At 39.3% G+C, this 22486-nt stretch overlaps 1 protein-coding gene across 1 annotated transcript in view; it reads left to right on the forward strand.

Annotated features, from left to right (window-relative positions):
- The window catches only part of CD109 (CD109 molecule), a 207649-nt gene that overhangs the window by 105155 nt on the left and 80008 nt on the right, over positions 1-22486 (forward strand). Inside the window, exons 6-7 of the mRNA XM_019749315.2 lie at positions 13084-13112; positions 18732-18962. Coding sequence (XP_019604874.2) covers positions 13084-13112; positions 18732-18962 — 260 coding nt within the window. The remainder of the gene's footprint in view (positions 1-13083; positions 13113-18731; positions 18963-22486) is intronic.

The following is a 22486-nucleotide window of genomic DNA, read 5'->3' on the forward strand; positions in this document are numbered from 1 at the left end:
GATGTTACACTCTATTCTGCTTTAGATGTAAGTTTTGGGAGACATCCAGGTGGAGACATCCACAGATAACTTTGAAATTGCAGCTACGGAGAGCGTTTAAGGCATTGTTTTCATAGAGGCGGACAGTATTTGAAGTTGTGTTGGGAGTGCATGAGAGACACAAGAGAGACAGTGCTTACAGAGAGAACAAGACTGATGACAAATATTTGGGAAGAGGAAAATAAATCAATGAAATGGATAGACAGTGAGCAGCCAGAGACAGGGATAGTTTGAAGATGGTGAGGTGTCTCAGAAACCAAAGGAAGAAAGAGTTCAAAGATGCCAGGAAAGAAGTTCATACCGGGCCTGTACAACATAGCTAATTCAAGTTTTAAGAGTGACTTTAGTACTTGCACATAGAAAAAGTTTTATGTGCTGGAGACCAAAGTCTAACACACATTTCTAAGCCAGACAACCTTAAATAGTGCCAGGAGGTCAGAGAAGAGAAGAGAAGATGAGGACCAAAAAAAAAGGCATTGGTGATCCTTAAGTGAATGGTTTTGAGTGTTGGGAGCAAAAGCCAAGTTTTAAGTAATAAATGGGTGGTGAAAAATATAATCATATGGCTTTTAGGAAAACTTTGCCATAGTTAATCTACCTGCCTCTAAATTGTACAGATTGGTCATCTCTTTATTGGAAGTGGGAATAAACTTTAACAGAGAAGCACAGATTGGAGATATTCCCTGGTGGTACCCTAACCTGGGTCACTGCTGGATTGTAGGATTTTGGAGTGCAAAGGCTGATACTTGTATGGGAAGGGAACACAGGAGAAGAGAGAAGAGAAAGGGGCTGTTTGTGGTGGTAGCGTGAAGGAGGAAAAATTTTCTTTCTTATCTTTCTAAGTTCTTTTGGCTGGACGAATAGTCAAATTGACATGAGACAGATTAACAGGAGAAAATAACCAAATTTATTACATATGTACATATGAGGGTTCCATAAGAATATCAGACTGAGTCAGATTGGGCGGTTAAGGCTTACACATCATCTTGAGCTAAGAAGTGCAGTAGAGGGTTGTGGTTGGGACTTCAACGGGCAGGAAGGAAATTCACATGGAGATGGAAAAGCAAATGTTTGGTAAACAAATGTTTGCTGGGCCAGCTTAACAATGGGGCAGAGAGAATTTTGATCAGATGGGCCTTGCTCGGTTCCTCCTTGTCTATCACACACTAGTTCATATTAAAATATAGTTATCTACGATGCTAGCTCCCTTTCTGGAGCAGGTCCTGTACCTAAATTTTTTTAGACATTTAGGGGAAGGTTAAAGTTTCTATCTGAGTCTTTTGTTTCTTAAAAATAACCAGCTTAAAATAATCAATATCCCGAAAGGCATATTTTGGGTGGCAAATTATGTTTCCCTTCAGTAGTATGCCTCACGTGAAGCTTGAGGGGAGGGGGTAGAGGTATACTATTATTGCCTTGCCTGTCATTATGAGTAAGAAGTAGAATTGTAACTCACCATCTCTTGGTCTGAGCTAAGATGACCATCAGGCCAAAGGGGCAGTGACAAAACTTGAGAAGGAAGTAATTATTGGTGGGTCCTGGTCTTGCTTTTTCCCTTTTACTTTTTACTGCCCTAGAAAAATTCCATGTCTTGACTTTCTTTACTTGCAAAGGTGAGGGTGAAATCGGTCAAAGAAGATTTAATGGAGGGAATCAAATAGAGAGGTAGTAGAGAGGTCTGTGGGTCCTTAGTTCTGAAGAAATGATTCATGAATCAATATCTGAAAAGCAGAGTGGTAAAGAGCTTGGAAATGAATGGGGAGGACTTTTTTAAAGAGCACCTACTAGCTTCCTTTTGGCAGGACAATGTTAGGAATTTACATTTATGAAAATGTAGCTGGCAGAAATGATTTAGTATTATAAATTTAAGTTTCACTGACATATGTGTTAAATCTCCTCAGGAATATAGTTAGGACAAGGTATTTACTATTTTGAGAATCTTGAACATTTATTAGGCACCAAATTATATATGGCACAGTATTGGGTGGCATAAACATTTGGTGACCACACAAAGTTCTTGACACTATGCTCCTCGTAGGGAAGCGACGTAGGTTTCATTTCATGTGCCAACTTTAGTTGATGGCAGTTTGGTTTCAAGATCAAGTCTGGGTTTACTAGAATAGGGAGTAGATATATTAGCTGTGTTTGCTATGGGCATGGGAATGGGGAGCGTGGTATGAAGCCTGCAAATGAGCCTATTGGGTTGAAGGAGGATGATTGCTTACAGGGCTACATAGGGGCTTAAGGTAATAACAACACGGATAAGATAGAAAAGATGGAAGAGTGTGTGTGTCCAAATACTAACATGAGGGTCTACTAAGCTACAGGGAGGAATTATGAGACTTTGTTTGGACTAATATTTTGGAAGGAATAGCTGGGTCTGTCTTACACAGTTTGGGAGACACAATGGGTCAGATGGGGGGCTCTGGAGACACGTTGGAATTGAACCCTTAGCACTACTTTTACTGTCTATGTGACCTCGGGGCACGTCATTTAATCTCAGTTTGTCTCAGTTTCTTTATTTGTATAATAGTAATAATAATAATACCTGATAAGGCAAGTAAAGAGTTAGCAGGAGTGGGTTTGTGAGCTGGCAGGATGGGACAGGCAGAGTTAACAGGAACGGGCTTGTGGGCTAACATGAACAAGTTTAAACATTAACCTCTTGGCTCTGAATCCCCTGGCTAGCACTGCACCTGCAAGCTGACAAGCACCTTACATCCATCATAGGTAGGAACAGAACAGTTTCCAATCGCAACGGCAACCCCCTGCAAACTAACGAACACCCATCATAGATGGGAACAGAATAGTTCCCAATTGCAACAGCAACTCCTTACAAACTGACATCCATCATAGATGGGAACAGGACAGTTCCCACAAGAAGACGATTGTAACAGCAGCCTCCCTGCAAGCTGACAAGCACCCTACATACTGCATGGAAAAATATAAAACCCCAGCGTTCCTTCTCTTTGGAGCAGCTGTCCCTATCGGGCTCTGTCCTGGCAAAACTTCCCTTTGCCAGAACTGTCTCTCTCTTTGACTTTCAATAATTTTTTTCTTATTCTTTTAGAGTCTTGTAAATTCTTTTATTCTGCGAACGACCAGGAGTTAATTCTACGCCAAGACAGTACCTACTACAGAACATTGTTGTGAGATTTAAATGAGACAATGCTTTAGAACTGCAATGTCCAGTGCGGTAGCCATTAGCCACATGTGGTTTTTGGGCACTTGAAATGTGGCTCGTACAAATTGAGATGGGCTGTGAGTATAAAACACACACTGGATTTTGAATACTTAGTACCAAAAGAGGCAACACAACACAATCATTTTTTTTATATCAATTACATGTTCAATGGTAATATTTTGGATATATTGGGTTAAATAAAATGTTATTAAAATTAATTTCACCCATTTCTTTTTTCCTTTTTTAGGTGTACTGCCTTAACATGTTTATCATAGTGTCTGGCACATAGTAAATACTCGGGAATATCAGCTTGTTGTACCTAGCAGTTCTCGGTGTAAGATATTAGCATCTATGCCTCCCTCCTGAGCAGAAGCCTGTGCCATGAGGCCAGCTGTCTTGTTGATGGCTGTTTGATTCTGAGTCGAGTGGGCCTCCAACCTTATTTCTTGAGGAAGGAGGAAGTCTCCCTAAGAAGAGAACCATATTATAAGAGTGGAAAAGGGCAGATGGTAAACATTGTAGAGTTTGCTGGCCTTAAGGTCTTTGTGGCAGCTAGTTGGGCTTTGCCTTTGTGGCACGAAAGCAGCCATAGACAGTGTGTACCACAAACGAGAGTGCTTGTGCACCTTCAGGACTTTATTTATGGACCCTGAATTTGGAGTTCATATAACCTCCGTGTGTCACACAATATTGTTCTTTTTGTTTTTTCCAGCTATTTAAAAATGCAAAACCATTTTTAGTTCTTGAACTGTACAAAACAAGGAGTGGCCAGATTTGGCCCAGGGGCCGTAGGTTGCTGCCCCTGCCATAATAAATGCCCTGTGCATTTAACAACCCAGAACCTTGTCTGACTCTTGGTTTTGCATTTGTATTGAACCTAACATCTAGTTTATACTATCCCATTTTATTTATTTTGCATTTAGTGGGTTTTCGTTTGACCTAATTTACACTCAGCAGTCTAAATAGAACAAAACGTTATTTATGAAACGCTGTTGAGATGTGTGTAAGCAAGCAGAGGCAAGAGAGAAAAAAAATGAAAGGAGTATGTAAGGGACTAAAGGAGATTTTTTTGTTTTGTTTTGTTTTGCTTGAAATACTTGTGTTTCCTGTATAGATTGAATTCACTGAAGAGTTACTTAGCTTTAAAGTGACATTCAACTGTGGAGCAGAAACATTACATTTTCAGGTTTTGTCTTCCATGGATTTTGGTGGAAAACCCCAGTTTTTCACTTTGTCCATCCACAATTGAAGAAATTGCTGAATAATGAGAGAATATTTAGTAACTTGGTAAAGAGGTCAAAATTTTCAGATAAAAAGTGATATACCTAAGTTTATTACTCTATGGTATATTACTGAATAGCAGAATGCTGCCAGAAATAATTAAGCAGTAAATACTAAGTCAGACATATATATTGGGGAAAATCTGGTTTTTTCTTCCCATAGAGAATATTTCTGGACCTAGTGGATTTCCAATTACATACTGCTCCTTCCTTTCAACGATTCTCTACAGAGCTATTTGGTAAGCACAGATGTCAGTAGAGGCAGCATATGGTGTTATAGAGTGTGTTTAAAAAGTTAAGGAAAGGTTAGTTTTTGTGTATGCTTATTATACAATTTAAAAATAGCTTTGACTCTATTTGTAAATCAGAAGGCCAGCTCTCAGGCCTTTGCCAAGCGTGAAGCCTTAAAACAAGGTTCCTTTTGAGTGGCTTAGCAGCGTTGGGAAGGAGAAAGCACCAGAGAATTTTAAGATTGATTGACTTTCTCTGGTCATACACAAAATGATCTGAGTATAACCAAGTCATCTACAATAGGTTAGGAAGGACTTTACATAATGGAGTGTATCTTTACTCAGTGATTTAAAAGAGTGCCATGCAGTTCATGAGGTGGTGACTATTTCCTGTGTTTGTGTTTGGCAGCCTTGCCAAAAGGGAGAAAAAGTGTTTACAACTTGTAAATACTATCTATTTCGTCTTCAACCTAGCAACAGCAGAGAAAGAGATTACTATTCCTCATTTACACTCCCATCACCCCACCCCCAATTTTAGGTTTTGGTGATGTAAATTATTGCTAGAATGTTAAGACTTTTAAATAAGACTCAATAAGTGCCTAGGAAATTCTAAGCTGCATTTGTAAATTTAAAAGGAAGTCGGAAAAGAAATATCAAGTCCTTAAAGTTGACCTTTTAATAAGGACCATGAGACCAATTAGTGGGCCTGAAATTCACTCCCTGAATCCAGCAAGAATTAGGGGTGTGTGGCATCCCTACCCCTACACTCTAGCTTTTGGGTGCAGCTTTTGTTTCTGGCTCTGTGTCTTTCCTGGGTCTATGAATGGACATGGTCACGTGTCAGAGCAGTGGGATCCAGGCATGTAGTCAACTTCCTCTTCCAATTTCTCTCTAATGAGAAAATCCCTCAAAGGTTTGACTCTATTAAGAGCTACATTAAAAAAAAGTTCTATGAAACGGGATCTCCTGCACTTCAAATCTGGGTAGCTGGTTTTGAATTGCTAAAATGCTTGCCTTCCGGTTAATCAACCTACTAGATTTATTTGGATTGTAAACTCGCAGCTGTTTTTTACTTTCTCCTTTCGTGTCGTCACTTAGTTAAACATAAATTATGCCTTCCTTCCTCCCCCCACTTAGTCTTTGTAAATTTGCCAGCAATGGGAGGTAGACCGCATGTCAGGCCATGATAGAAGGGAAGCATATTGTTTCCTCCAGTCATTAGGCTGACAAAATTGTCAACCTCCATGGTTTATCTTAAAGTAATGAAAAATAGGTAACTCAATAATCGAGGCTGGTGGTTTGTTGGGGGCTTAACTCACTGCAGTTTTATTTTTCGGTTTTCTTCCAATGTGGGACAGAGAGGTGGATGCCCCACTGTACTGCCCAGGTACAGTCCTCAGATGAAGGACTCATTCCCTCAAGCTCTGGGAGTGTGGCCACAGATTGCCCTCAGAGAAGCCCGGCTGCATCCGCTAAGGAGAGTGCCGTGCCTGAGGAGCACCCTTTCTTGTGTTGGGGTCCACCCCTCCCTGTGTGGAGGTGCAGCCAACTCTGGACAACTCTTGAGGGTCATCACTGCTTCTGAGTGCCCCTTGTGGACAACTCTTGAGTCTGCATTGCATCTTCCTCCCCCTCCCTTTTCCTTTTCCCCTTCCCCTCCCTCTCCCACACCCAGTCTACTTCCCTTCCTTTCTCCAGGTGCTGATTCCAAGAGCACTCCCTACAAAACCTCTTGCGCTTGAATCATCTCAGAGTTGGAACACACGTAGTTATTGTTTTACTTTCTTTTGAAGAGAACTTTTCAGATGTTGTGTCACACGGGGTGGCAGGCAGAGTCTCTGCTCCTGCTCCCCATACAAGAACGCAGGACATGGTGAGGCCAAAAAGGAACACCCACGGAGCCATAGGTAGGGGAGTCATACCACTATAGTCTTGCTGGCAGCTGGGTTGGAGACACAGGAAGCAAGAGCCACACTGTCCTCCGTCCTAACTGCAATCCGCTCTTGCCAGCTCAGCTGCCATCTTCTTGCTAGCCCACCATTTGCTGCTAGCGTAGCCACAGCAGTTATATTAGTGGCCAATGGCTCACTGGTTACAGCTGACGGCCAACTAGCCACAGCTGATGGCCATCCAATCACAGTTGATGGCCATTTACTACCTGAGCCAGCACCTTTCTATGTGAGGCCAAGAGCCTGGAAACTGCTTTCTGGCTCTGTCCCCACATCTTGAAATTAACTTCAAACATCAGAACTGTGTAGTGTGAAGAACTGATATAAAAGTTGGGAAAATTCCTAGTTTTTGTATCCTTTTTAGAAGTTGCATAACATGAATTATTTTAAAATCATCTCCACTACTGCAGTACTTACAGTATAACTCTAAGGGTTGGGAGAAACATGGAAGAAGAATCCACAGGTTCTGGTGATGACTGCTATAGAGTTGAGGAGAGGAAGGAGTCTGAGATGATTGAGGTTTTGAACCTCTGGGACTGAGGGCGTGGTGATATCAACATACACCAAAGGTCTCCAGGCTGTGGAACTTTTACAATAATCAAAGGTAGGTGAATAAAAGAACAAAAGTATAACTCTGTTCTTGTACTGACAGGTAGTACAGAGTAGTGTTTAGAGATCGGACCCAAGAGCCAGGCTGCCTGGGTTAGAATTTTGGCTCCATTACTTCTTTTCTGTGTGACCCTGGGCAAGTCACTAAATGTCTGTGACTCAGTGTTCTCATTTGTAAAATAAAGATAATAATACTTAATAGGATTCTGGTGAGTATTAAACCAGTTAATATATGTAATTATTGTAGAACATCCTAAATAGTATCTATTATTATTATATTCACAAATTAAAAAAAATATATATGAAGTCAGATCTGTTAGTCATTTTATTTCTTCTAGGCATCTTCCTTTAGATTAGCCCCGTCAATAGAAGTATAATGGTACAACCTGTGTGTTGTAACAGTTTCTAATAACTGCATTAGAAAGGCAAAAAGAAACATATGAAATTAATTTTAATAATATATTTTATTTAACCCAATAATTCATAAATATTATCAGTTCAACATGTAATCACTATACAAAACTATTAATGAGATAGTTTACATTCTTTTTTTGTTTTAAGTCTTAGAAATATGGGGCGTATTTTACACTTGCAGCGTATTTCAGTTGTTCAAGAGCTACTTCTGTCTAGAGGCTGCCGTGTTAGACTGTGCAGCTTAGAGGCTTGCTAGTTAATTTTTTTTTTAATTTCAAAAGTGTTCCAGTTATCTATTGCTGTGAATGAACCAAACCCAAAACTTAGTGACTTAATTATTTCTTAGTGGTTTATTATTTCTCACGAGTTTCACTCACTCAGCTTGTATACATAAGATTGATGATTTTTGGCAGAATCATTTTTTACCATGATAGTTGTGAAATTTTCTAATTCCTTTTATATTTATTAGTTGGAATTATATGATTAAGAAGAATTTTTTCTTTTCCCTCATTTAGTCATCTATTTAATTACATAGCAATATGAACTCATAAACTGTTGTTTTTTTCAGTAGTTTATAATCCATTATTTATTTGAATGCTCAGGTTGTCTGACCATTATATATATCTATGTAGATATGTACTCATATTAATATATATGACTTTATTTTTTTTGCTGATTTTCCATATTACCCCTGTCCCCACACATGTATAAATTCCCCCATTATCAACATCACTCACCAGAATGGTACTTTTTTTTTTTTTTTTTTTAGCAAGGATGAACCTTCCAATGTAGGTACATTGTAATTACCCAAAGTCCTTTGAGTTCACTCTTGGTGGTGTACATTCTATAGGTTGGGATGACTGTATAATGATGTATCTACCCATTATTGTAATATCATACAGAGTATTTTCACTGCCCTAAAAATCCTCTGTGCTCTGCCTGTTCATCTCTTCCTGCCACCCTCTGGCAACCAGTGATTCTTTTACTGTCTCCATAGTTTTGTCTTTTCCACAATGTCGTGTAGTTAGAATCGTACAGTATGTATACTTTTCAGATTGGCTTCTTTCACTTAGGAATATGCATTTAAGTTTCCTCCATATCTTTTAATGACTTTATAGCTCATTTCTTTTTAATGTTGAATAAATTCCATTGTCTGGATGTAGCACAGTTTACCTACTGAAGGGCATCTTGGTTGCTTCCCAGTTTTAGCAGTTATCAGTAAAGCTTCTATAAACATCTATATGCAGATTTTTGTGTGCACATAAGTTTCCAACTCTTTTGAGTAAATACAAGGCGTGTGAGTGCTGGATCTTATGGTAAGAGTATGTTTATTTGTGTAAGAAACTTCCAAACTGTCTTCCAAAGAGGCTGTACCATTTTGCATTCCATCAGCAATGTATGAGAGTTCCTATTGCTCTATATCCTGGTCAGCATTTGGCATCATCAGTGTTTTGATTTCGGGCCATGCTAATAGGTAGGTAGTGGTATCTCATTGTTGTTTTAATTTGCATTTCCCTGTGAGTTGGAGCATCTCTTATAATTCTTATTTGCCGTTTGCATAGCTCCTGTGGTGAGGTGTCAATATCTTTAGCTTATTTTTTAATCAAGTTTTTTTTTAAAATGGTTGAGTTTTAACAGTTCTTTGTATATTTTGGATAACAATCTTTTATCAGATGTGTCTTTTGCAAATATTTTTTCCCAGTCTGTGGATTTTTTTCTTATTCTCTTGACATTTTCTTTTGCAGACCAGTTTTTAATTGTAATGAAGTCTAGCTTATCAATTATTTCTTTCATGGGTCATGTCTTTGATGTTGTATATAAAAATGCATCACCATACCCAAGGTCATGTAGGTTTTCTCCCTATGTTATCTTCTAGGAATTTTATAGTACTGCAATTTACATTTATGTCTATGACCCATTTTGAGTTAATTTTTGTGAATGATGTAAGGTTCCTTTTTTTGCATGTGGATATCCAGTTGTTCCAGGACCATTTGTTGAAGAGATTGTCTTTACTCCATTGTATCGCCTTTATGAAAGATCAGTTGACTGTATTTATGGCGGTCTGTTTCTAGGCTCTCTGTTATCCTCCACTGATCGATTTGTCTATTTTTTTCCAATACCACACTCTCTTGATTGTTGTAGCTTTATAGTAAGTCTTTGTATCAGGTAGCATCATTCTTCCAATTTTATTTTTTACCTTCATTGCTGAGTTGGCTATTCTGGGTCTTTTGTCTCTCTATATCAATTTTAGGATCAGTTTGTCAATATCCACAAAATAACTTTCTGGGATTTTAATTAGGATTTCATTGAATCTATAAATCAAGTTTGGAAGAAATGAGAACTTGACAATACTGAGTCTTCCTATCCATGAGCATGGAATATGTTCTTCATTTATTTAGTTCTTTGATTTGTTTCTCAGAGTTTTGTAGTTTTTCTTATATAGATTTTGTACATATTTAGTTACACTTATACCTAAGTATTTCATTTTTGGGTTGGTGCTAAGGTAAATGGTATTGTTTTAAAATTCAAATTCCACTTGTTTATTGTTGGTACATAGTAACCATAATATTATAATTTAAATTGAGGAACCCCTTTCTCCACATGTGTTCAGGTATCTGGTAAGACCAGAGAAAATTCTGCTACATGGAAAATAGTCTCAATTCCAATTCTTTTTTCAGAATGAAATTTTAAATGTTTCAGCCCAAATATTTCACAGGGTCTCTCTTTTTGCCTGCAGAGTACCATGCCTCTTTTTGTCAAATATATATATATATTTTTAATTGGGGAAGGGGAACAGGACTTTATTGGTGGAACAGTGTGTACTTCCAGGACTTTTTTCCAAGTCAAGTTGTCCTTTCAATCTTAGTTGTGAAGGGTGCTGTTCAGCTTCAAGTTGTTGTCCTTTCAGTCTTAGTTGTGGAGGGTGCAGCTCAGCTCCAGGTCCAGTTGCCCATTGCTAGTTGCAGGGGGTGCAGCCCACCATCCCTTGAGGGAGTCGAGGAATTGAACCGGCAACCTTGTGGTTGAGATGATGCGCTCCAACCAACTGAGCCATCTGGGAGCTCAGCGCAACTCAGCACAAGGTGCCATGTTTAATCTTAGTTGCATGGACTATCCCTTGAGGGACTCGAGGAATTGAACTGGCAACCTTGTGGTTGAGAGCCCACTGGCCCATGTGGGAATCGAACCAGCAGCCTTTGGAGTTAGGAGCATGGAGCTCTAACCGCCTGAGCCACCGGGCTGGCCCCGTCAAATATTTTTATAAGACAATACTTGTCAAGTAAATTGTCTCTGTGATTCTTTTGAATGTTTTACCAAATGTAGTTGCTTCAATATCATGGAGTTTCTCAATTTCACTTCAATTCAGCATAGAATATGTCTATCCTATTAAAAATAAGAAGTATGGGTAGAAGTTTCTTCCCACAAGATGAGATATTTCCAAAGCACAATTACAAAATTTCAAAGTTAAATCTTGTGCAAATGAAACCTGTCTCATATTAATATTTTTCTAAACAAATCAAGATCCAGTACAAATGCTAAATCAGGATGGTAGGATAACAGTGTAACCTGGGGCAACCCTGGAGAGGGCTCACATATCTAAAACGCCTCTCCTGATCTGGTCCTCATCTCCGCTGTCCTCTCCTTGCCTCTGGTCTGGTCCCATCCAGCTCTCTGCCTTGGGAGACTCATGTTGACTTCCACTCCTTTGCATTTACTGCTGCTCTGCCTGGAAACTCTGCCTCTCCTTTCTCACAGGGCTAATTTCTCCTTATTCTACAACCCTAGACTCTGGCATCATTTTCTCTAGGCGCTTTCCCTTGAATCCTCCTATGTGCTCCCTGCCTTAACTTGCAGCCCTTGTTTAATTGTTCCTCCTTCTTCACTTTTTCAAAAACACTTTTGGTCCAATGTCCTGTTGCTTAAGAGTCTTGCTCTTTGCTTCTTGTGGTTACAGTTATTGGATAAACTGATCTGTGCTAGGTAGGATAAGTGATTTTGATGAATTGTTTATCTGCTCCTGAAAACATATTGGTACTTCATTGAGGCCCATTTGGGCAGTGGTCTTCATAGCAGGTGTGCACACGTTTGAGAGTGCATAAAGCCCACTTACAAGGGTATAGGTAGGAAACACACTAACTTTTACTTCTATAAAATTTTGTTGAGTAAAATTAAGAAATTGAGGGTTTCTAATATTTAATATTTTGTTTGCAAAAATTCATGTGTATGACTTTGTAAATCTAAGTAGACACTGGTAATGTGTACTAAATATTTTATTTGTTGAATGCTCTATCACAAAAACTTGAAGAACATTGCTGTAGAGGCATGCTGATATCCTCAGTGGATAACTCTTCAAGCCTTCTGGCACTATAAAGGCTTATGTTTATCAAATGTTTCCTATGTGTCGGATACTGTTCTATACACATCACAGGCATCGACTGACATACTTATTCCTTACAACTACCTCACGGGATTAGTATGATTATTAACATCCTCATTTTATGGATGAAACAATTGAACCTGGAGAATCAGATAACTTGGTCAAGGACAGGGGTAGTATATGGCTGATTCAGGATGGAACCACTGTGGTCTGATTCTGGCGGCCACTTGCTTAACCCTTGCTCTGTACTGGGCTGCGTGCCTGTCTGTTCCCCTGGGATAGACATGTGTGGCCTCCAGCAGGAGATGTACTGTATGGTACCCTTAATAAATATTTCTTAAATGAATAAAGGAACTGAGGGCCTGTCACCATCTCTGAATTCGTGTCATTTAAATGTGAACTTTGGATAAGTAGTCTTTTATTTTTAACATGAAATATTTTTTCCCTTGAAATAAATGGTTCTGATGAGAAATTGGCACGAGTTAAATTAGCAGTCCTATGTTTAGAAACTTTACATGAAAAAAAGGCTGCATCGTTCTGCTACTAATGAGTCCTAGCTCACTACTGACATGACTAATGCCTTCCTTTTCTTCCTTTATCATGAGGGTATGAAACATATGAAATAAACCTCAGATTCCTTCTGTACATTATCTGAAGTATCGCTAAAATGTGTATAACTTTAAAACAGCAACAAGAGCACCAGCAAAAATGACAACAAAAATGATACTGGAAAAGAGAAGCAGAATTTACTAATTTTTTGGGAGGTTTACTCACTGATAGCCTTTTAAGTCTGGCCCAGTTTGCCTTAATTCTTTGGTACAAGGATATGTAATAACCTCTCAGGTATTCTGGGTGTTAATAAATTGTTTTCGTTTGACCAAATAAGGTTGTGATTCCATAAGTTTAGGATTCCCTCTAAGAATCTTAGGGGAGTCTTGTAAGTTCTATATTGTATCATCAGATTCAAATTATGACTTTTTTCCCCTTATTTTCCTTTTAGGCTCTTTCAAGACACTTACTCTTCCATCAGTAAGTATACATTTAAAAAAAATTCTATATTTCAGAAATATACATTGCATCAGTGAACTAAATAAATTAATATTTTATTGGCTTTTATATCAACTTAAATATTCCTTGTGAGTTTGGCTTGTGAGTTCAGTTCCATCTTCAGATTATTTAAGAATAATATCCCTTCAGGGTGATTATTAAGCCCTTTAACCTCATAGCAGAGATTTTCCTTTTGTAAAACAGAACTTCACTGAGGGAAACTGGCCCGGACTAATAGCACAGGAACCTGGGCTGGTTTGGTTTGCTTCTGCCTTAATGAGCCTGGAGTCTTGAGTGTGTAATTAACATTCCGTCCCTCAGTTTCCTTGTCCTGGAAAAAGGCAGAGCCTTGTTGAGCTGTATCGGAACCTGAGGCAAAAGGAAACACAGTGATATTGATCCTGTCTTTGTTTAAAATTTTGATATTTTTTATCATTTAATTTTTTGTATTACTTTTGATATTTAAAAATATTTAAAATATTATGAAAATATTATTTATCTTGACTTCTGAGTTTTTTGGCACCTGCTGAAATTTTGTACTTGAGGCAAATGCCTCACTCACCTCACCCTAGTCCTGGCCCTGGCCCTTATTTCATATGGGTTACCCTGGAGGTGAAATGAGATATAAAAGGGCTGTAAAATTTGATATGGAAGGGGGAGGGGGTTATTATTTTGTTGAGAGAGTCATAAAACATGATTATTAAACGTTGGTTGTGAATTAATTCTACTTCCCATAGCTTTGATTTGGAAATTTGTACATTTATCATTATGTTTTGTTTTGGAGCTTCACATGCTTGAGGTACAAAGAGTAGACCACAGCATCCAATAAGAGGTGCAGTTTGATACACTCTTCTGAGAATAGATGACTAATAACTTTGATCCTGACACATTCTATACGTACTTATGTAGAATCATCATTACTTAATGAGCTGCGTTCCCCCATTATCTCTTGAAGGTTACTTGTCAAGCATGTTCAGAAATTACATTCATTTTGAGGGGTGTTCTGGAGAAAATGGTGCTCCCAAACAGTACCTTATATAATGACTTACATTTCATAGCTATTATGTTTGTGTTTTCCTCGCAAAGAAATATACTGCTTTTTTTTTTTTTACTGTTAAATAGAAAAGGGAGGAAGGACAGAGTAGGCAGAAGTGGGGTGGAGGGATCATTCTTAGTGACAATAAAACATGAGTTTGCATTCATATAACGTAAAACATTGGATGCTCGCCACCAGTGCTTTTGTACATAACACCTTTGAAAGAGCACTCCAGTGAGAAGATTAAAATAAATTTTGTGTAATATAATTGCCCTCTAGCAGAAAGGAGTAGGATTTAAGTTTAAGAACCACAGCTTAAAGCACAATAACTGTCTGGTTTCTTCAAAGAAATCTGCAGTTTCACAGGCCAGAAGTACAGAAAGGCTGAAAGGAGAAAGTACATAGATGGGATAAGGGCACTTGGGTTAATTCCAATAATGCTAGTATAAACTCTACTCACCCGAACTACCATTAGCTGGGAATTGGGCTACTATTATTCTTTTAAGTCTTAACTATATGAAACAACAACTCCAACATCCTAGATGTGTCTTTCATATTATGCTATTTCTGTTGCATGTAGCTATAGCAATTATTTATTGAAAGCTTTACTAGAGATTTTGTTTAGGACTATATCCCTTTTTAGTAAAACAATTTTAAAGACTTAGTCATAAAGTGTCTGGGAAAATTTGATAATGCTTGGCAAAACTAGAAGGTTCTGCATTTTTATGAGTTTTCAACTAACATAGACCCAACTGTCAAAGTGAACTTGCATTTTGATGTTCTTAAATGTAATATTTGAAATTGTTTTTAAAGGTCTTCATGAATTTTTGCTCTAAAGTATGAATATTTTGACTGCATTAAAACAAATGTGTTTTTAACATCTGATTACTCATTGTTCTATTTTTGATACACTACAGTGAGCCTTTAATAAGAAGTAAATAAAAGCATAAGTCATGCTTAATATAAAGATTATTTTTTGTGTAAAATAGGCTAGAAAACTTTGTTTTATTCTCTTTGTAAATAAATCCAACTTAAAATGTAGGAGTGATTTTTAGAGTTAGAAATGTTTTTAACATTTTAAGTACAATTATTAATATATTTTAAATAGAAATAATCATTTAAAATTTCTCAATTCTATTTTGAAGATTATTTGAAATCTCTATTGCTTTAGTAACTGGAGTTATTAATGAAGTAAAGTAGGATAAATTCTATCACATTGTCTCAGTTTCCTTAAGACAATTGATCTTTCAGAGAAGGTGAAATAGCTTTAGACAGCTCAGATTAGAATACAAAATCCATTTACTGTCCACCAAGGACCTTTTTGACCATTCCTTCCTTATGTATCTTGGGCAGAGAGCTATTATTTACTCAATAGAGTTTGCATTTATGTATACACAAAACAGACCCAGCGTAACTGAGAATCAACCACGCCCAACTCAGATGCTGAGTGATATTTGGTAGATCAAAGCCCCTCGATCTTGTTAACTCCCAGACTTTCATCCTGCTGCCAGACAGTGTCATGTCCAACTGTGGGACCTACATCTCTCTCTAGCCCAACACGTAGGAGTCCAAAAATCTCTGTGGGTAAATAAGTGGTTCCTGTATAAGAGATAAGGAAGTCTCTTATGAAGGAACTCCCAACCCCTTTTCTTTTTACCAATTCTGGGAATGCTTTTCAGTAATTGTGGCCCCAAGAATGCAAAAGGCATTTGATCAGCAGATATTTGGGAGCCTTTATTATAGTCTGGTATCCTTTCCACTGTGGGTGGCAGGTTTCAACTCATTCCAGGTCTGGTACAGAGAGAAATTTTCATAAAGATTGCTCAAAATCCACCAGGTTTTCTTCAGTTTTCCTCTCATTATGTCCCTCTGTTTTTAACAATGGAGGGCTAAGGTCTGTACTGACAGCTCAGAATCCGTAGTGCCATCCAGAATCCATGGTGCCACCCCAAGCCATGTGGTGATGCCCCATGGTTCATAGAGAACCCCAGGTCTACTGATCCCCAAATTCATATTGTCATCTTTGACTTTCCAGCGCTGGGATTAGTGCTAGGCTTTGAGGATCCTAAATTACCTAAATTTTACATATGAGGAGGTGAGATTTCTAACAGGGGAGATTTGATAAAGCAAATTAGGGGATTTGAAAGGAACAGAAAGATAGTTAGTACCACCTCCACTTGAGACAGTGTCAGCTCCCTGAAGGAGAATGCAGTAGGGGACAGAGTACATGTTTTTGGACACATTTTATGTTAATTATAATTTTCCAACTCTCCTCATGGTTAATAAGCCTCTTTAGTTTTAGGCCTCTGCATCATTAATTTGACATGTCTTCAATCTATTATCTGTTCTGGAGCCTCTGTGCCACTAAAAATGATCAAATTATATCCAAGTCATAAAGAGCAATCCCATCAAATATCATATTTCTAAACATGAAATATTTATAAATTTTGCCATGTATAGGCAGATGACATGCTGGTCCCTGGCATATATATCATAGTTTCCTTCTTGTAGTGTTAAGGAATCTGTTTAAAAGTATCTGAAGACTGAAGTATCATTTGTGAAAATAGAATATAAGAATGAATGCAAGTTTCAGGCTAGACACTCAGCCCCGCTAGGGCATGTATCTTTGCTTCATCATGTTCTATTCCAAGCACTTAGAGCAACCTGGAGCTAGAATCTGCTCAATAAATATTTATTTATTGACGAAAAGCAAAAATTGACCCTAGAGGTCATTTGAAGGTGACATTATGGATTGTTTTTCCTAATATTTTATTGTGAAATTTTTGAATGTACAAAAAAATGTGAAAGGATTTCATAGTGAACATACTTACATCTGCCACTTAGAATCTTCCATTCACATTTTACCACACTTGCTCTATCACATGTCTGTCCATCGACTCATCTCTCCATCCATTCATTCATCTTATTTTAAAAATGCATTTCCAAGTAAATTGCAGACATCAGTACTTCTCTCCCCAAATATTTTCTGCTGACCGTTTTTCTTTCATATTCTTCTCCATAATGTAAACGTTATGGTGACTGCTATTATTGAAAAATCTCTGAACTTTCTGTGGACAAAACTTATTTGCAAAAGGGAGTCAGAATGTAGTTTCAGAATCTCTGGTTTATTCATCTGAAAATGAACTAAAAGCCAGGTGTGCTAATTATCTATTATATAACCTATTATCCCCAAACTTTGGTGTGATACAATTAACTCTTATTCTCACCATTTCTGTGGTTCAGGAATTTGGGGACCACATAGTTGGGCAGTTCTGACTTGGGGGTCTCACGAGGATGGAATCAAGATGTTAACTAGAGCTGTAGTTATCTGCCGGCTTCACTAGGGCTGGGATCCTCTGTGAGGTAGTTCATTCACACAGCTGGCAACTTGGTGGTGGGTGTTGGTGGGAACTCAGTTCCTCCCCATGTGGGCTTCTCCACAGCCTTTTTGAGTGTCCTCAGCACATGGCAGCTGGCTCCCTCTAGAGCAGGGGTGTCAAAACTGCAGCCCGCGGGCCAACTGCGGTTCACAATCCATTGTTAATTGGCCCACAGCAAATTCCAAAAATATATTTAGTTTACTTAAATAAACCAGGTGAGGCAATACGTACTTCACCTCGAGTGAGTGGCCCGGCTGTTTGTGTATTTTACCGCATATGGCCCTTGGTGAAAAACGTTGAAAAAAGTTTGGACACCCCTGCTCTAGAGCAAGGAATCAACGAAAGAGAGAACCAAGCAGAAACCATCCTTTTTATAACACAGACTCATTCGGTTCTTGAGAAGCAAGTCACTGAGTCTGGGGAGTTAGGTTCTATCTTTTCAAGGGAGGAGGGTCAGAGAATTTTTGGATCTATTTTAAAGCTACCACATGAAGGCTCTTAAGAGTAGTATAGTTCATCTTAGGTTGGAATCTCAGCTAGTGACATGGAACAGCTTCCTTAACTCTGCCACGCCCCAGTTTCCTTGTTTGTAACATGGTGCTAGTGAGAGCATCCACCTGAAGATTGTTGTGAGGTAAAAGGACCCAGCACATGTAAACTGTTGAGTATGGCTTCAGATCTTTTAATACTGGAAGGTGGGATTTCTGTTGTAATCGAACGAGTAATCACCCTTACCAGGACTATGACATGTGATTCACAAGGTGCAGAGAGTGCCTTGTAGAATAGCGCTTGAGAGAGTATAGCAAGAAGACAAGTCGGGTGAGGCGTGGAAAAGAATGTTGAAGGATGTTAGATATTATTCTGACCCACAATGACTGTTAAGTAGCGAGGAAGAATTTGCACTTGGAATATGAAATGACAAGGTGACTGCTGCTGAGAGAGAGCTGTGGGATGTGCGTCCCACATTCCAGAAACCTTGTGATTTAATCAGAGAGCAAAATACAGGATGTTACAAAAAGGAAAACAAATTGTTTAACTTTGGTGCCTAAGAGGGGCAAATTTTTCAACACTGCAATTACTTTTGGTAATACTATGTAGTTACATTTTCTACTCTACTTATAATTAAAAACATTTTTGAGGTAAAATAATGAGACCTTGATATGTCTGATCTCTTATTTTTTCTAGCTCCCTCTGAACAGTGCAAATGAGATTTATGAGCTACGTGTAACTGGACGTACCCAGGATGAAATTTTATTTTCTAACAGTACACGCTTATCATTTGAGACCAAGAGAATGACTGTCTTCATTCAGACAGACAAGTCCCTGTACAAGCCAAAGCAAGAAGTGAAGTTTCGCATTATCACACTCTTCGCAGATTTTAAGCCTTACGAAACCTCTTTAAATATTGTAATTAAGGTAAGTGCCAGACAGAAATGAAGCAACGAGTTCAAGCCGTCTTACTGAAGCTCTCTTGTAAGTTCTGCTCATGTCATCTTAGAATTCACCATGCATAAGCTTCCCTTCCAACATGGGAATTCTCTCTACAGGAAAGAAGATGGAAGAGGACTGTGTTAAGAGCTCAGGCTCCACAGTTGGCTCGGTTGGGTTCTAGTCCTGGCTTCCTCATTGATTTATTCATTTGTTAAACATTTGTTGAACTTTTGTGTTCCAGATACTGGAGTAGGGCAGTGAACAGAACATATTAGGTCCCTCTTCACATCAAGCTTATATTTCAGTGGCTAGTGGGGAGACAGACAATATATACACACACATAAAGGGATAGGTATGCATGTGTGTGTGTGTGTGTGTGTGTGTGTGTGTGTGTGTGAGAGAGAGAGAGAGAGAGAGAGAGAGAGAGAGAGAGAGAGAGAGAACCTAAAGGAAATAAAAGAATGAGGTCATACAAACAGAAGGAACACCATATGCCAAGGCCGTGAGGTGGGAGCTTGTTAGGTGCCCTGGGAGAACCACAAGCTGACAGGGTGCCCAGGGAGTGAGGGGCAGATACTAGGAGATGAGGTCAGATATAGGTAGGTAGGTTGGAGGAGGGGGTCATACGGGGTCTTGTTGGCCATTATGTGGACTTTCATTTTATTCTGAGTGAAATGAGAATTCACTGGAGAATTCTGAGAGGCATGATGTAATTTGACTTAACATCATAAAAGGATCATTGTTTTCTCTAAGAATAGATCTGGCTGTGTGACCTTGAGGAAATTAACTAACCTATCTGTAAAATGTGTAATAATAATTTCTCAGACACTTTTTTGTGAGGATTAAGTGAGATAATTTAAGTAAAGCATTTAGAACTGTGCCTGGCGCATACCCTGTTTTCCCGAAAATAAAACCTAGCCGGACAATCAGCTCTAAAGTGCCTTTTGGAGCAAAAATTAATATAAGACCTGGTATTATATTATATTATATTATATTATATTATATTATATTATATTATATTATATTATATTATATTATATTATATCATGTCTTATAGTAAAATAAGACCGGGTCTTATATTAATTTTTGCTCCAAAAGACACATTAGAGCTGGTTGTCCGGCTAGGTCTTATTTTCGGGGAAACATGGTAGTACATGCTCACTAAACATTAGCTGTTATTATTATAGGAACCTCCTTTGTCAGGGAGCTATTTGGCCTCTGCTGCATCATCCTCTGATGACCTGGAGGCGGCATGGTTAGCACAGTGAGTGCTTTCCTGTGAGAACCAAGTTGCAGCCAATTGAGATCCTGCTGGCCCTGGTTTCTACATTTAAGCTGAGGAGAATACTAGGCATTAGATCATTACATGGAAATAGAGTGAACAACTTATCCCAGTTTGCCTGGGACTCTCTTGATTTTAAAACTGAAAGTCCCTGGTCGTGGGAATACCCTCAGTCCTGGGACATAGGTTACCCTCAATGTTCAGATGAATAACATTGAGTGGAAGGTAAATTCAGGCATTTTAGTTCAGTGTCTTACTATTCTTAGTTTCTTTGTTGTTATAAATTAAACAAACAAAAATCAAGCAAACACACACGTGTACATATGACTTCCAGCCAAGATGTGCTTGTAGCAAATACCACATTGTTTGGCATGAAGCATATTTATTGAATTGAACCAGGATTGCTTCAGAGTTTATGGCTCTGTGGATTTCTGCCTTTGCTGTGTATTGGAAAGTCTATAAAGCACGCTGACGTAGTGGATAGCATTTCTAAATTCGTGTAATGCGGAGCGGGGCTTTGCGAACTGCATTCACACCACCCTTTATCATCTATCCGCACGTACTGAGAACTTGCTACATGCTAGAAAGTATGGGTACAGTGGAGAACTTAGAAGTAAATGCCTGCCCGTCTCTGGCTGCTTACGTCCGATTTGCCTCCTTTTACCTTAGGTGCGTCAAAGTCAGCACTGAATGAATTGCCTGTTGTAGGTACTAACCCAGAGCTAACCCTGCTAATTCTGGACAGCTGCCCTGTGCATTTTAATCATTGTGCCTCTCTGTTCTGCTCTAGTATCTGCTTTGGAAACCTTTGATTTGTAGATTCGTTGTGTTCTTCTCTCCAGTTCTGGACTTAGCCTGTCACATGCAGCTTTCCCAGAAGCGCTCAGAGAGACCTTTGTCTTGTTACCTCAGGTCCTGAGGGATCCTACTGGCTTGGCCAACATGTGGCCCCCTTGGCCAGGGGAGGGAAGTTTAGACTAAAATTCCACCTGGAATGCAAAGTGTTTGGGAACAGTGAATGAGGGGTGGCGTGGGGACAGAGCCAGGAGAGCAGTTTCCACGCTCTTGCCCTCACGTGGAAAGGTGCTTCCTCGGATAGTAAATGGCCATCAGCTGTGGCTAGTTGGCCATCAGCTGTAACCAGTGCGCCACTGGCCACTAATATAACTGCCGTGGCTACGCTAGCAGCACATGGGGGCTAGCAAGAAGATGGTGGCTGAGCTAACAAGCGTGGATTGCAGCTAGCAAGTGAGGTTGGTTGGGAGACAGAAGTGGACGGCAGGTTGCATATAGTGTGACTCCTGCTTCCTGTGTCTCCAACCCAGCTGCCAGCGAGAATATAGTTGTACGACTCACCTATCTATGGCTCCGTGGGTGTTCCTTTTTGGCCTCACTATATCCTGCATTCTTATGTGGGGAGCGGGAGCTGAGACCCTGCATGACACCCTGCATGACAGGTTGCTATCCTCTACTCTTTACATCCAGGCAGTGAGGCTGGAATATGAACTCAGGTCAAGCTGCCTCCTTCCTCCTAACGTGCAGAGGCCAGGTCATAGCACGGATGCGAATGCCCACACCGCTGTACTCCTCCATCTGAAAACAGTCATTTAGGCCAGTCTTCACCAGACTGTGATGTTTTCTGCGTCTTTCAGTGTGGAATAGTTGGTTTCTTATCAAAACTTCTTAGAAAAAGTGGAGCTTAGTTTAATGAGAGCTCCTGACTTGGTCCAAGTCGTATTCCCTAACGCAGCACCACCTGCAGGCTAACATGGAGAAGTGCACCTGATGGCTACGAGGCTGCCCTTTGGGACATGTCTTGTCCAGCCAAGAATGACTGTAGGAAGTAGATGTATTGACTGTCACAGCATATTCAGGGGTGTTCATATACAGGGCACTTTTTTTAAATCATTGGGTATTATTAATCTTTCCTGCCTCAGTAACTTCTCAGGCAGGAAAGGGGCTTCAGAGGCCTTTCAGCAGTGGGAAAAACATGCCTAACTCTGTCCTGATTTTGGCCTCCTCCAGCCAGTCTGGCTTAACACTATGGAAATAAGTGCCTCCAACCCTGTGATGGCAGCTGCCCTGGCTGCCTTTTACCTTGACCTCCGTTCTTGAAGAAGTTGTAGCTCCTGGTACAGGTGAATGACCTTATGTGGGAACAGTTGTTGGCGTGGGGGTATCTCCTATAACTGCCCTGACATCTGGCCTGGAGCAGCATAGTTAACCC

Source organism: Rhinolophus sinicus, linkage group LG05 (genome assembly GCF_036562045.2).
Source record: "Rhinolophus sinicus isolate RSC01 linkage group LG05, ASM3656204v1, whole genome shotgun sequence".
Classification (NCBI taxonomy): Eukaryota; Metazoa; Chordata; class Mammalia; order Chiroptera; family Rhinolophidae; genus Rhinolophus; species Rhinolophus sinicus.